Consider the following 14,354-nt stretch of genomic DNA (forward strand, 5'->3'; position numbering starts at 1 on the left):
TGCAACGGCCGGCTATAAAATTAACGTCGACAAATCGGAATTACTCCCTCTGAACGTTTCTCCTTCCTTGCTCTCCACAGTCACGCAAACCACCACTTTCACGATTACTCAATCACATCTCAAATACCTAGGAGTTAGTATCCCACGTGATCTCTCACGCATTTATGAGTTAAATTTTTCTTCGGTCATTGCTGCTGTGCTCACTAAGCTGGAGGGCTGGGCTACCCATCCCCTCTCCATGTTGGGTCGGATTGCAGTTCTCAAATCTGTAATCTTCCCTAAGATCTTTTATGTCATGCAATCTCTCCCGATTAGCCTCCGTGACTTGGACAACACCAGACTTCGCAAAGCTATGACCCGTTTTATCTGGCAAGGGAAGAAACCCAAGGTGGCATTTGCGAAGCTGGTGATGGACAGATCTGCAGGAGGGTTTGGTGTCCCGGATTTTTTATCCTATTCTCTCACAATCTTCCTTCGATATGCCGCTGACTGGCTACTGGGTAGAAGCACTTATACAGACATGGCTCTAGATACTAGTGCCTTTAGACCTTTTTCCCCTGGTGCTCTTCTGCATACGAAGAAGGCCTCGATCCCACCCTCAATTTTTGAACATCCCCTATTTAGGGACACCTATATCAGCTGGGTGAAAATACATAAGAAATTAAACTTAGATCACACTGCTTCCACATATATACCTCTTTGGGGAAACCCCTCCTTTCCTCCTTCCCTTCACAACACTTTATTCTTTCAATGGCGGGAGAGGGGGCTATGCTCCGATTCCCAGGTTTTTGATCCGGGTGGCCACATTACGCAGTTTGCGATGCTGAGAGACAGGTACTCCTTACCCTCTTCCCACTTTTTCATGTATCTCCAAATGAGGCACTATCTTACGTCACTTAACCTTGGTCCCTCTCATATGATCCCCTCCTCCCCACTAGCAAAAGTTCTGAAACAATGGGAGTCAAGACCTTACAAAATTAAGCACCTTTATATCCTCCTAGTAAACATTCCCTCCACGTCATACCTTCCAAGACTAGTTGCCTCATGGCAATCAGATGTTTCAGACATTACCTCTTACGAGCATTTACTAGACCATCATCAACGCACCTTGTCCATACTGAGCTCTGCATACCTCCAGGAGGTTCATCTCAAAACTATACATAGGGCTTACCTCCCACCCTACGACCAGGCTGCTGGTGACCCCTTGGATTCCAACAAATGCCCTAAATGTAAAGGGGCTAAAGCCTCATCTACCATTGTCTCTGGAGTTGTGCTAGGATCCAGCGCTTTTGGAATAAATTATTCGTATTCATCAATACTCGTTTCCACACCTCTTTACGACCAGACCCGCTGGCATGCCTCTGCATAAATTTTTCTGTGTGGCAATCTTTGCCTGGGGTTAAACCACTCTTTCCTATGCTGACCATGCTGTTTACGATTTCAAAAAAAATTATTCTGAAGCACTGGGTTGTTAGATCCACCCCCTCCCTATCTGAAGTTTTAAAAATTATGTTGAAATATATCTATTTTGATCGCAAATCTACTATCCTTACGTGATATACCTGTCTTGCTGGGTTTCATAGAAAATGGGATCCCTATTTGTCAACACTTGACCCAGATACTCAAGCTCAGATAACCTCAGCTTTTGAAAATCCTCTATGGAAGTTGTCTAAATTACCATCTAAATAACAGTATAAATAGACTATGTTACTTCACTTTCCTTCCTCAGCCATCTTCTCCCCTCTTCTCCTCTTTGCTGTCTAACCTTTTGTAACGCTCCACCACTCCCTTGTTACCTTTTTTTTTTTCCCCATGATTTTTATTGCTCTTACTCTTTGATATTGCCTTCACTCTATTGTTATTATTTTTATTACTGTAGCAATACCACCGACCACATTGTCTAGGGTCTTCGCCTGACTGGCTTTTTGCCCATGATTTCTTAGACAAATTGTCAGTGCTCCCTCTATTTCACCCCTCTTTCCCTCCTTTTTCCTTCTTTCTCCCTCCTACATATTTTGCTTCTACTCACCTTCAGTGATTTGACTGTATTTTTTTTAATCTGTTTAGGATTGTTTGAACCACGCTTACATATGTCTCTATTCCAATGTTCTCACCTCACTGAAGGATCAAACAATCTGTTGTATTGTGTTGTTTGTTGTCTTGTTGTCGATTGTACACTTTTCTTCAAAAAACCCAATAAAACTCAGTTTTGTTAAAAAAAAAAAAATCCAAAAAAATAAAGCTCAGTAAAATGACCCAGAAATCTTTCATCCCAGCTGGCTGACTGTCAGAACAGTGTCTGACCCCATTAGCTCCGCCTGCCTTAAGCTTCGTGAGTCAGTATGCTGGCTGGCTGGATGGCTGGCTGGCTGACTAGTGTCTGCTGCCTCCTGATATATTCTGTCCGCCTCTGAGGGGAGACCTGGGCTGAGGGATCACACTGAATGGATCCCTCCTGCACTGCCTAGACTTTCTACTGCCTGTCAGCAGTTTGACAGGAGCAGCAAGGGAGAGCGCCTCTCCAGGTTGTCGCCTCCCTTCATTGCAGTCCATGCTGAGCGGATAGCGCCGGCTCTGAGGGCAGACTACACAGAGGCCTTTGTTACTCTGCTTCCGGCATGCCAACCCTTACCTCGCAGACTACACCCACTGGAGGGGCCAGGTCTTGATGATAACAACACCATCCCCATCTGTTGCTAGGGATTCTTCTTTCAAACCATCTGCCCTGGATTTCCTGTGCAAAACATTGATCAGGATACAGAAAGAGGAGCTGTATGTCCCCGATAACATTTTGTCATCTATGTTAGATTATATTGATAGAGAAGAGGGTCAGATGGTGGAACAGAGGCTCCCACCTATTTGGTTTTACTCCAGAGAGCAGAGTTCTGGAGCTCAGGAAGTGTCCATGCCAGAGCTGAAAAGTAGTCTCTGTCTGTTGAACACACAGAATAATACTTGTAATAATTTGATACCTTAACAGTGAGCCAATTCATAATAAGACACCTATCATCACTTTGCAGCCTCCTCTTTCTTATGGTACTAATCCAATTGCCAGGTTTGATCTATCAGCCATGTGTGTTCTACCAAATTTTTGGCCTTCTACATTCTAACATCATAAATAATACACAACACTTAAAATATTTTCTATGTAATATCATTTGGTATGTTTGTAAATATTGACTTTAGTTTTAAAAAGTATATAACTGTTTACTAGCTGTTAATATTATTCCGTTTATTGCAATGTTTAAGATTACAAAAAACTTTCTGGAACCAGTGGTGTAACTTCATCCCAGGTGCCCACGGGGAAGACATATCTTGGCCCCCCAACCCCATGCCAACCTGTTATCGCTCTCATTCACATTTGCAGATCCATGTGAATTTGCCAATGTCAAATGCACATTAGCAGAAAAAATGCTGATTCCATTTGCAATCTTTTTGACTACCAGACAATACTGAGAGCAATTTTGTGACCTCCAGACAATACTGAGAGCAATTTTGTGACTACTAGACAATACTGAGGGCAATTTTGTGATTTCTAGACAATACAAAGAACAATTTTGTGACCTCCAGATAATACTGAGAGCAATTTTGTGACTACCATACCATACAATACTGAGAGCGATTTTGCTACTACCAGACAATACTGAGAGCAACTTTGTGACCTCCAGCCAATACTGAAAGCAATTTTGTGACCTCCAGACAATACTGAGAGCAATTTTGTGACCTCCAGACAAAACTGAGAGCAATTTTGTGACCACCATACAATACAATTTTGTGACCACCATACAATTTTGTGACCGCCATACAATACAATACTGAGAGCAATTTTGTGACTACTAGACAATACTGAGACCAATTTTGTGACTACTAGACAACACTGAGAGCAATTTTGTGACTACTAGATAATAATTATTTTGTGACCTCCAGACGATACTGAGAGCAATTTTGCTACTACCAGACAATACTGAGAGCAATTGTGTGACTATTAAACAATACTGAGAGCAAGTTTGTGACAACCAGACAATACTTAGAGCAATTTTGTGACTACCAAACAATACAGAGCAACTTTGTGATCTCCAGATAATACTGAGAGCAAGTTTGTGACTACCAGACAATACTGAGAGCAACTTTGTGACCTCCAGACAATACTGAGAGCAAGTTTGTTACTACCAGACAATTCTGAGAGCAATCTTGTGAATACCCTACAATACAGAGAGCAATTTTGTGACTACTAGATAATACAGAAAACAATTGTGTGACCTCCAGACAATACTGAGACCAATTCTGTGACTACTAGACAATACTGAGAGCAATTCTGTGACTACTAGACAATACTGAGAGCAATTTTGTGACTACTAGACAATACTGAGAGCAATTTTGTGACTTTCCAACAATACTGAGAGCAATTTTGTGACTACCAGACAATACTGAGAGCAATGTTGTGACTACCAGACAATACTGAGAGTAACTTTGTGACCTCCAGACAATACTGAGAGCAACTTTGTGACTACAGAGTTACACAGACACACATATACAGTTACATAGACACATATATACAGGTACACAGACACATACTGTATAAACACAGAAACATATATACAGACACATATATAGTTATTCAGACACATACTGTATGTACACAGACACACATAGACAGAGTTACACAGATACACATACACAGTAACACAGACACATATAGAGTTACACAGATACATACAGAGGCAGAACTCTGGGTGGCAACGGAGTCACCTGCCGCCGGGCTCCTGCTTTGAAGGGGGGCACCTATCCTCCTGTTCCGTGTGTTCAGCGACATTAATCAATAAAGTTAATTGACAGCAGCCGGTATCTCTTCCGTAGCCGACTTCCCCACTAGTCACTACACCTTACAAATCACACCCTCCTTATTATAGATATACTGTAGCAGACACCTTACTGATGAAGCTATTTGCTCCTATAAAGGAAACATGAGAATTCTAACTATATGAAGTTATTTCTCTGACAATTACAACTAACTTCATATAGTTAGAATTCTCATACTTCCTATGCAAGAGCAGATATCTCCATCAGTAAGGTGCATGCTTCCAGTGTAATAGGTTGTGGGTTCTAATCCTGGATATGACACTTGCAAATTAATTGTCAGAGAAATAATCAGCATTGTGAGTGACTGAGCAGATCTATGTAGTGTGTGGCTGGACCCCTACATAGATCTGCCTAGTTGCAACGGTTTTGTAGTAGCTTCATATAGTTAGAATTAGAGATGAGCGGGTTCAGTTTTACTCTGATCTCAAAACGGCATCTTATTGGCTTACGGATGATATATAGGGGGAGGGGCACCAATATTTTTCTTGCCTCCGGGCAACTGAGACAAACTTACGCGACTGGATACATATATACAGTTACATAGACACACATATACACAGACACCTACTGTATATACACAGACACATTATATACACATACATATAGAGACAAGGTTACACAGAGACACATAGTTACACCGATACACATATACAGCTACATAGACACACATATACACAGACACATACTGTATATACACAGACACATTATATACACAGATATACTGAATATAGACAGGGTTACACAGAGACACATATAATTACACAGATACACAGATACAGTTACATAGACACATATATATTTACAGACACACACATAGTTACTCAGACACATATAAACAGACATATATAGTTATTCAGACATATATAAACATACACATAAATACTGTAGTTACACAGACACAATAGTCCTCATACCTTACATACAGTATAATGACAGTTGTGTCACTGAGTGGGGATCGTGGCAGCGCCATCACTCCTATGTCCCATACAGGGCCGTCTTTTCGTATGGGCTCAATGGGCTCTTGCCCAAGGGCCCCAGGAGTAAAAGGGCCATAGGCTGATAGCTGAGGGTCCCCTCTTTCCAGGGGTACCAGATTTTTTAAAATCGGTCCTGGGGAACCAGAGATATCAGACTTCAAAGCAGTGGTCCCCATCCAAGCCTGTTAATTGCTCTTCCCAGACAGAAATCTTGGGTTCTGTCTGATTTACAGTTTTTCTGAGGGTATACTCCAAAAGCTGAGACTTTCCCCTTTCAGTGGACACTGGCAGCATGTCTCTACTGTGCCCAGAACCAGAGATATCAGCCTTCAAGCAGCTGTTCCCTGCTCCAGCTCCACACTCCTAATATGCAGTTTTATATTTTTGTTGCTGGATTGCTCTGGCTCCTGAATTCTGATCCCCAAGTCCCCAGTACCTCCTGACAGGTGTCCCCAGTACCTCCTGACAGGTGTCCCCAGTACCTCCTGACAGGTGTCCCCAGTACCTCCTGAAAGGTGGGACTCTCTAGTTTTTTTTTTTCCCATTAAAGCTAAGAAATCTATTTCCAGGAACTGGAGATATCTGCAGTAAAGCAAGCTGCCCTGACCCCCGGAAAATGATGAATATTAAGCCCACTCCACTATCCACCCCTCCCCTGTGTATTAAATACCCCCTACCACCCTGGAAGTCATGTACCAGGGCCCCTTCATTCAGCACAATGCCCCCTTCTACAGTTTAGTGTTCTCCTTCCCGCCCCATTTGTGCAGTAAAGGAGTAATTAGCAGAAATTATTTCTCCAGGTCCTACATGCTGAGCGAAAGATAGAACACCCCCTACCCCCCGCGGAACATCAAAGCTGCCGCTGATAGCACCCCCTACCCCTTCCGCTGATGGGTGGGTAGGGGCCCCAGTGCATTGCTGTGTCCAGGGGCCTACACTGCTGTTAAGACGGCTCTGGTCCCATATGGCATTGCAGGAAACAGGGCTAGGTAGCCCCATCCCCTGCTGGGACACTGCCACTTTCTGTTTCTTCTTTTAATCTTCAGGATGGCCCCATGAAGGAGGGATGCCATGGGACACATGCCCCCAGACCCCCTTTTGTGAGCCACTATTCTCCTGTGACTGTAAGCAGCTACCCCCCTCATCCTGTCGGAGGCGGAGCTTCTGCCTGTCTGGGTGGATAGGGAAGAATAGCAGGAGGCTGGAGGAGGTGGAGCTGTACTGGCTGACCAGACTGTCTGTCACTGTACTCCTGTATTCACAGCTGGTAAGGGGAGCGCAGCAGGGGACAAGTGTCTGTCAGATAGATCGCGCCGACTGCAGCAGCCGTCGCAGGCATCATATACATGATGCTTAGTGAACAACACAGCGCCGTCGCTGCAGGTGACCTGGGCTGGGCGCTGGCTGAGACAGTGGAGTACAAATGTCCCCTTATTGGCTGGAGCCAGGCGGCAGCTGAATCCATTGACTCCGGTAGCTCCGCCCCTGTCTGGAACCCTATAGCTTTTGGAAAAAAATGTCATTGTAATGTTCCAATGTTTTTAAAATGATTGAATTATTTTTTCCGCTTGTTCCATTTACAAAGTGCAATAAAAATATTTGTCAAAATTTTAAAAATACACCTAATAAATAATAATTAGATCTGATTATAAAATTATAAAAAATTATTTTACACAATTAATAAAGTATTAATTAGACTGCAGTGAGGTAATATCTGTTCCACTCTGCAGCCACAATAGCCAGTAATAAGAATTAGGACACTTTGAAGCCTCTAAGGAGTATCCATTGGTGGCCCAGACTGGTGCCAGCAGGAGACATTCTATTTTTGGATGTATTCCATTCCCTTCCCTGCTTCCTAGGTCTACATCATGGGTATCCTCATCTATAAGTATTAATAATGTTTTGCTTTGCTGCTGAAGGAAAAATGCTGCAGACATGTGGGAGGAGCACCTTCACCTTGCAGTTCCACTCTATGCTGTACTGCTTGTGCAATGTTCTACAGAGCCTTGACTGTTAAAAGGGATGGATTTCAAAAAAGCAAACTAGACACCGGCCTAGGGCCCAGTGGGTCCCAAGGGGCCCGAGGCTGGTCCACAAAATCCATCCCATCCATGATCCAGCACAAGGGCTGGCTTCTACAGTAATTCAATGTTGTATAGAGGCTCAGTAATGTGGCTCAGACTAGTTTTAATATCAGTAATGCTGGCACTGAGCTCCGTTACTGTGGCTCTGCAAAACATTTCCAATGGAGCACTGTGCTCCTACGTCATGATGTCTCATGGACCCACCAACTGTCTCGCTCAATTAATGAGATCTGTAGAGAAAGGAGTATTAGCACTATCTACAATCTCACTGAATTCATCTGAATTTAAGATTTCAGCTTTGTGGCTCCGCCTCTATGGATTAGGATTCGGTTGTGAGGATGGGGGTTAGGCATCCCTGGTGAGGGTTAGGGTTAAGCTGTGGAGGGGGTGAGTAGGGGCATCACTGCCCCTTATGACACCTAGTGCAGGCGGGCGTGAGAAGGGTGTATGTCCTCATGGGATGGAGTGTGGCTTAAAGGGAGGGGCATGGCCCTGCGACCCCAAACCCTGTTTTTGGCATTCTAGTGGCCTGGTAGATGCAGGTTGCCCCCGGGGAGTGCTATGGCTTTAGTGCCAGCTCCTACAAGGTGACAGGAGCCAGGTTCTGAACATAATGTTAAAGTGCAGCAACTGGCTCCTGTCATTGAGCAGGAGCTGGCATTTTGGTGTCGCCCCTTGGCGGGTGATACCTGGGTGCGACCTGCACCACCGTTATGTTCCCACTGGGGGGAAGGTTAAGGTTAGGCTGCAGAAACTGAGGGTTAGGGTTAGGAGGGGAAGGGGAAGGGTCTTATGACTTTCGGCATCCCAAACACCGGCATCCCGTATCACACCCTTTACAGGTTTGCTTACATAATATGAACTTAGATGCTGACAGCTAAACAAAACCCTTCAGGTAGATCTTCTTAACCAACTGGTCCACCCTTTGCAGGGTGAGCATAACTCTATTCGTTGCCAGTGATCTGCACTGTGGTACTGCTCCCTGACCAGAATTTCTCTGTGGACCGTTCCTCCCGTCATCCAGTTGGAGTTGCTGCAAAGCACACCTCACCTGCATCAGTGCTGCTACTGATGTCTTCCAACCTTCACAATTTTCCAGACAATCCTCCTTCTACAATTATGGCTTTGAACCTCCCGCCACTAGTCCCAGTTTACAGCATTAGCTCATGCCTCCCCCTATTTCTTCTGTGTAGATCCTTCTCTGCCTTCACAGGGACATTGCTGACAGTTTCTGAATGTTTGATGAGCTCTGTCAGAGAACCATTTTGTCATTATGGGAAGTGGGTGGAAGTGAAAAACCCTTTTATGACAGGTGAGAAATGATAAAGGTCTTTTCATAGCTTCATAAACAGAGCCCATGTATGGTGTATTTCAATATTTTATGTACAAGACTGGCAAGTGTCCTTCATTTTTTAGCGTAATGTCCCTATATATATATTTTGCTTTTGATCTTTGCACTGCCAACTGTTCAAGTCACACTTAACTATTTATTTTGCATGCTATACAATTGTTAAATGGCTATTGTAAATGGTTACGACACCTTCAGAGATGCAGAACCCTTTGCATACAATTTGTTGCTCATGTCATGTAGAAAGTCATATGCTCAACATCAAGTGTTTCCAGAAATTGTAATCAGATGTTGTCATCTACATATGTGAAATGTTTTAATACATTTGTTGTGCAGTAATAAATCATAGTAAACACAGCATTAATTTTTAATCTTTAGATAATAATCTGTGCTGTCTTTTCAGATGAGATAGTCGTGGTCACTGGATGGGGAAAGCAATTCCTAAGAAACCTGCCGGAGTCCCTACTAGAGGTCATTTAATTAATATTTTCTTTCTATATGGGAAGTTAAGTTTGATGAGATACGCTTACCAATGAAAACTGTTATGATGGACAGGCATGCCTTTAACACTGCTGTGCAAAGCCCCTCTGAGAGTATGCTGCACGGTTGAAACTATTAGCAATGGAATGTGATTATGGGGTGGTATTCAGCATGCCGGCTGTTGGGATCCCGGCGCTCAGTATACCAGCGCCGGAATCTCGGCACCCGGCATACCAACACCTATTCTCCCTCTTGGGGGTTCATTACCTCCCTGTAAAATAAATAGTGTGGTGTGCTTAGCACGCCACCGTGCCCGCAGCGTGGCGAGCGCTTGCCCAGCTGTCGGCTCATTTGCGCTCGCCTAGCTGTCAGTATGCTGGCGGTCGGGATTCTGGTGCCGGTATGCTGGCCATCGGACAGTGGTGCAAGTAGAAAAATATCTTACAGAAAAAATGGGTGTGGCCAACATGGCCAATGAAAATGGGGGTGTGATACACATATGGGGGGCATATACACATATGACCTCAATAGTGCCAGATACACATTGCCCCACAGTGCCAGATATACATTGCTCCACAGTGCCATATATACATTGCCCCACAGTGCCAGATATACATTGCCCCGCAGTGTCAGATATACAGTACATTGCCCCACAGTGCCAGATATACAGTACATTGCCCCACAGTGCCAGATACACATTGCCCCACAGTGCCAGATACACAAATGCCCCCAGAGTGCCAGATATACATTGCCCACCAGTGCCAGATACAGAAATGCCCCCACAGTGCCAGATATGCCCTCAGTGCCAGATACATATATGCCTCCAGTGCCAGATATGCCCCCAGTGCCAGATACAGAAATGCCCCCAGTGCCAGATACACATGTCCCCACAGTGCCAGATATGCCCCCAGTGTCAGATACAGCAATGCCCCAGTGCCAGATACACATGTCACCCCAGTGCCAGATATGCTCCCAGTGCCAGATACATAAATGCCCCCACAGTGCCAGATATGCCCCCATTGCCAGATACAGAAAAGCCCCCAGTGCCAGCTACACATGTCCCCCCAGTGCCAGATACAGAAATGCCCCCACAGTGCCAGATATGCCCCCAGTTCCAGATAGAGATACTTCCAGTGCCAGATATGCCCCCAGTGCCAGATACAGAAATGCCCCAGTGCCAGATACACATGTCCCCCCAGTGCCAGATACAGAAATGCCCCCACAGTGCCAGATATGCCCCCAGTGCCAGATAGAGATGACCCCAGTGCCAGATATGCCCCCAGTGCCAGATAGAGATGCCCCCAGTGCCAGATATGCCCCCAGTGCCAGATAGACATGTCCCCGCAGCGCCAGATATGACCCCAGTGCCAGGTACACATGCCTCCCCCCCCTTCTCTTCTGCTTACCGTGCTGCTGCTGTCCTGTTCCTGTGGGGAGGAGAGCGCTTCTCCTGCCCCTCAGTCTCCGGCGGCGATGCGGGTGTCACTATACCTTCAAAAAGGTGCAGATCAGTGAGCCAATCAAAGCACACAGTCCAGCAGCCAATCAGGAGCCTTGGCTGATGGTCCACGAGATCTGATTGGCTCACGGGCCAGTGCCGAATTGAAGGTAAACACTGAGGGGCAGGAAAGGCGCACACTGCACTCTCATCCCCTCCAGCAGCAGCGGCTCAGTGAGCAGCAGTGGAAGCAGGGAGGGAGCGGCGGCCCGGTGGCAGTGAGTATGGCGTACCCACGGCTAAATTTTGTACCCACCCATACCTGCCCACTTGCACCGCTGCCACCGGGATCCCAGCCACCGAACCACAATACTACACCCATGATTATGATGTATTAGGAAACGAGCTTATCGGGGAAAGGATTCTCTGTGGAACTAATAATGATGTAACTCATGCACATTAATTAAATGAGAAGGACTTAACACTGGACATTACTGTATATTGCTATACATATACATTATGCATGCTCTATAAGTCCAATAAAAGTGCAATGGAGTTTTAAAAACAATCTGCTGTATGTGACCTCCAGCAACAAGTGCATCTACTAACTTTAGAGGGTGTTAAGCCAGATCCTGCCAAGACACAGGCTATCCAACACATACCTACCCCATAGATAAATGTGTAGCAATTTTTGGGTATGACCAACTACCTTTTAAAATGTAGATGACAATACAGTGAGGTCACAGCCCCTGTCTGCCAAATTTTGAACAATGATCTTAAATGGTATTGGTTGGACTGTTATTTCTAACCTCAAGGTTATAGAAACATAGAAACATAGAATATGATGGCAGATAAGAACCACTTGTCTCATCTAGTCTGCCCCTTTTATTACCATATTTGTTACCTCAAGCCTTATTTGATCCTTCTTTATTTGTAAGGATATCCTTATGCATGTTTAAATTGCTCTACTGTCTTAGCCACTACCACCTCTGATGGGAGGCTATTCCACTTGTCCACTACCCTTTCTGTAAAGTAATTTTTCCTCAAATTTCCCCTGAACCTCCCCCCTCTAGTCTAAGTGCATGTCCTCGTATCCTATTGCTTCTCTTCATTTGAAGAATGTTTCCCCCCTGGACTTTGTTAAAACCCTTGACATATTTGAAAGTTTCTATCATGTCCCCCCTTTCCCTTCTCTGCTCCAAAGTAGACATATTGAGATTCTTTAGTCTTTCTGTGTATGTTTTGTGATGTAGGCCATGCACCATTTTAGTTGCCCTTCTTTGTACAGTCTCTAATGTATTCATATCTTTTTGAACATATGGCCTTCAGAATTGAGCACAGTATTCTAGATGAGGCCGTACCAATGACCTATACAGTGGCATTATTACTTCCTTCTTTCTGCTGCTAATTCCTCTCCCAATGCATCCAAGCATCTGACTAGCCTTCCTCATTGCTTTGTTACACTGCTTACCTGCCTTTAAGTCACCTGAAACAGTCACCCCTAGATTCCTTTCCTCCACAGTAGTTTCCAATTATAGTGCCATTAATACTATATTTAGCCTTTGGATTTTTGAGACCCAAGTGCATGATTTTGCTTTTTTTGGGATTAAACTGTAATTGCCACACTCTTGACCATTCCTCTAGTCTACCTAGATCCTCAATCATTTGTTCTACCCCTCCTGGTGTGTCTGCCCTGTTGCATATCTTTGTGTCATCTGCAAAAAGACATACTTTCCCTTTAATGCCATTTACAAGGTCACCAATAAAGATATTAGAAAGCACCGGTCCAAGTACAGATCCCTGGGGTACTCCACTGGTAACATTTCTCTCCTGTGAATGCGCTCCATTTACCACAACTCTCTGTTTTCTATCCTGCAACCAAGATCTTATCCATTCAATAATCCTAGTATCCAATCCCAAACTTTCAAGATTATTTAGCAGTCTGCATTATGGAGCAGTGTCAAATGCCTTAGTAAAGTCTAGATAAACTATATTCATGGCTCCACCTTTATCCATCACTTTAGTCACACAGTCAAAAAAGTCAATAAGATTTGTTTGACATGATCTCCCTTCAGGGAATCCAGGCTGTTTGGGATCCTGTAAATTGCTGGATTTGAGATAATCTACAACTCTTTCTTTTAAGAGTGTTTCCATCAATTTCCCTACTATTGATGTAAGACTCACTTGTAGTTGTTTGCCTCTTCCTTGCTTCCACGTTTGTACAGAGGGACTACAGTCTCTCTTTTTCAGTCCTCCAGTCTGGGATGTTGCCGCAGTGCGGACCTCGGGTACGTCCACCCGGCGGCTGGAAACTGGAGGCTGGGGGCCTGAGCGCTGTGGCAGGGTGCTGCTGCGGCAGAGGGGCTCGGCCGGTGAGCGCAGCTTCTGGGAGGCAGGGAGTCCAGTGTGCAGAATGGTTCCCTGTGTGTCCTCTCTGCTGGGGGCCGCCATGTTGGAGACCAAGCAGAGCCAATTGGATCCCACTCTGTGTCCAGCCAATCCAGGGTAGGCTTCTCCTACAAAAAGGGGCTGGTTCAGAGCAAGGGTGCCAGTGCTTCAAGTTACTTACTTGTGTAAGGTCGTCTAGCTCTGTGCTCCCAGGTTGCTCCAGGTGCCCTGGTTCTGGTTACTATCTTTTGCTGCAGCAGTCCTTTGTCGTCAGCCCGCCTCCTCTCATAGAGTGCCCATTGAGACCCTAAGCCGTAGAGGAATCCCGGGTGCCACGGTGACCTCCGCAGTCTTCAATTCTTTAAAAGGCAGAGCTCTTCAACCTCGTCTTTCAAGCCACAGTCCACAATTCACTATCTACAGCCTTGTCTTTCAAGCCACAGTCTGCAGTTCTTTATCTTCAGCTTCATCTTTCAAGCCACAGTTCACAAGTCCGCAGTTCGTTGTCTTCAGCCACGTCTTTAAGCCACCATTCACAAACCGCAGTAATTTACCCTCAGTCTCGTTCTTAAGAACTACAACTAACAGACTCCTAGCTCCGCCTATGTCCTCCATTTGATCCCTTGTCTCATGAGACGGAACTATATCCAACCCCCTCGTCTTCTACATCCACAGGCAGTCGCTTCCTCGGGCAAATCTCAGCCGCTGGATAACCAAATCCAACCGAGCGTGACAGTAAGCACTGGTCCCATGGATCCGACGGGTGATCAGGCTTCAGG

At 45.0% G+C, this 14,354-nt stretch overlaps 1 protein-coding gene across 1 annotated transcript in view; it reads left to right on the forward strand.

Moving 5' to 3' along the window:
- MASP1 (MBL associated serine protease 1) overlaps positions 1 to 14,354 on the forward strand; it is a 345,593-nt gene that overhangs the window by 287,706 nt on the left and 43,533 nt on the right. The window contains exon 14 of the mRNA XM_063916502.1: positions 9,673 to 9,740. Within this exon, the coding sequence (XP_063772572.1) occupies positions 9,673 to 9,740 (68 nt within the window). The remainder of the gene's footprint in view (positions 1 to 9,672; positions 9,741 to 14,354) is intronic.

This window comes from Pseudophryne corroboree, chromosome 4, assembly GCF_028390025.1.
Source record: "Pseudophryne corroboree isolate aPseCor3 chromosome 4, aPseCor3.hap2, whole genome shotgun sequence".
Taxonomy (NCBI): Eukaryota; Metazoa; Chordata; class Amphibia; order Anura; family Myobatrachidae; genus Pseudophryne; species Pseudophryne corroboree.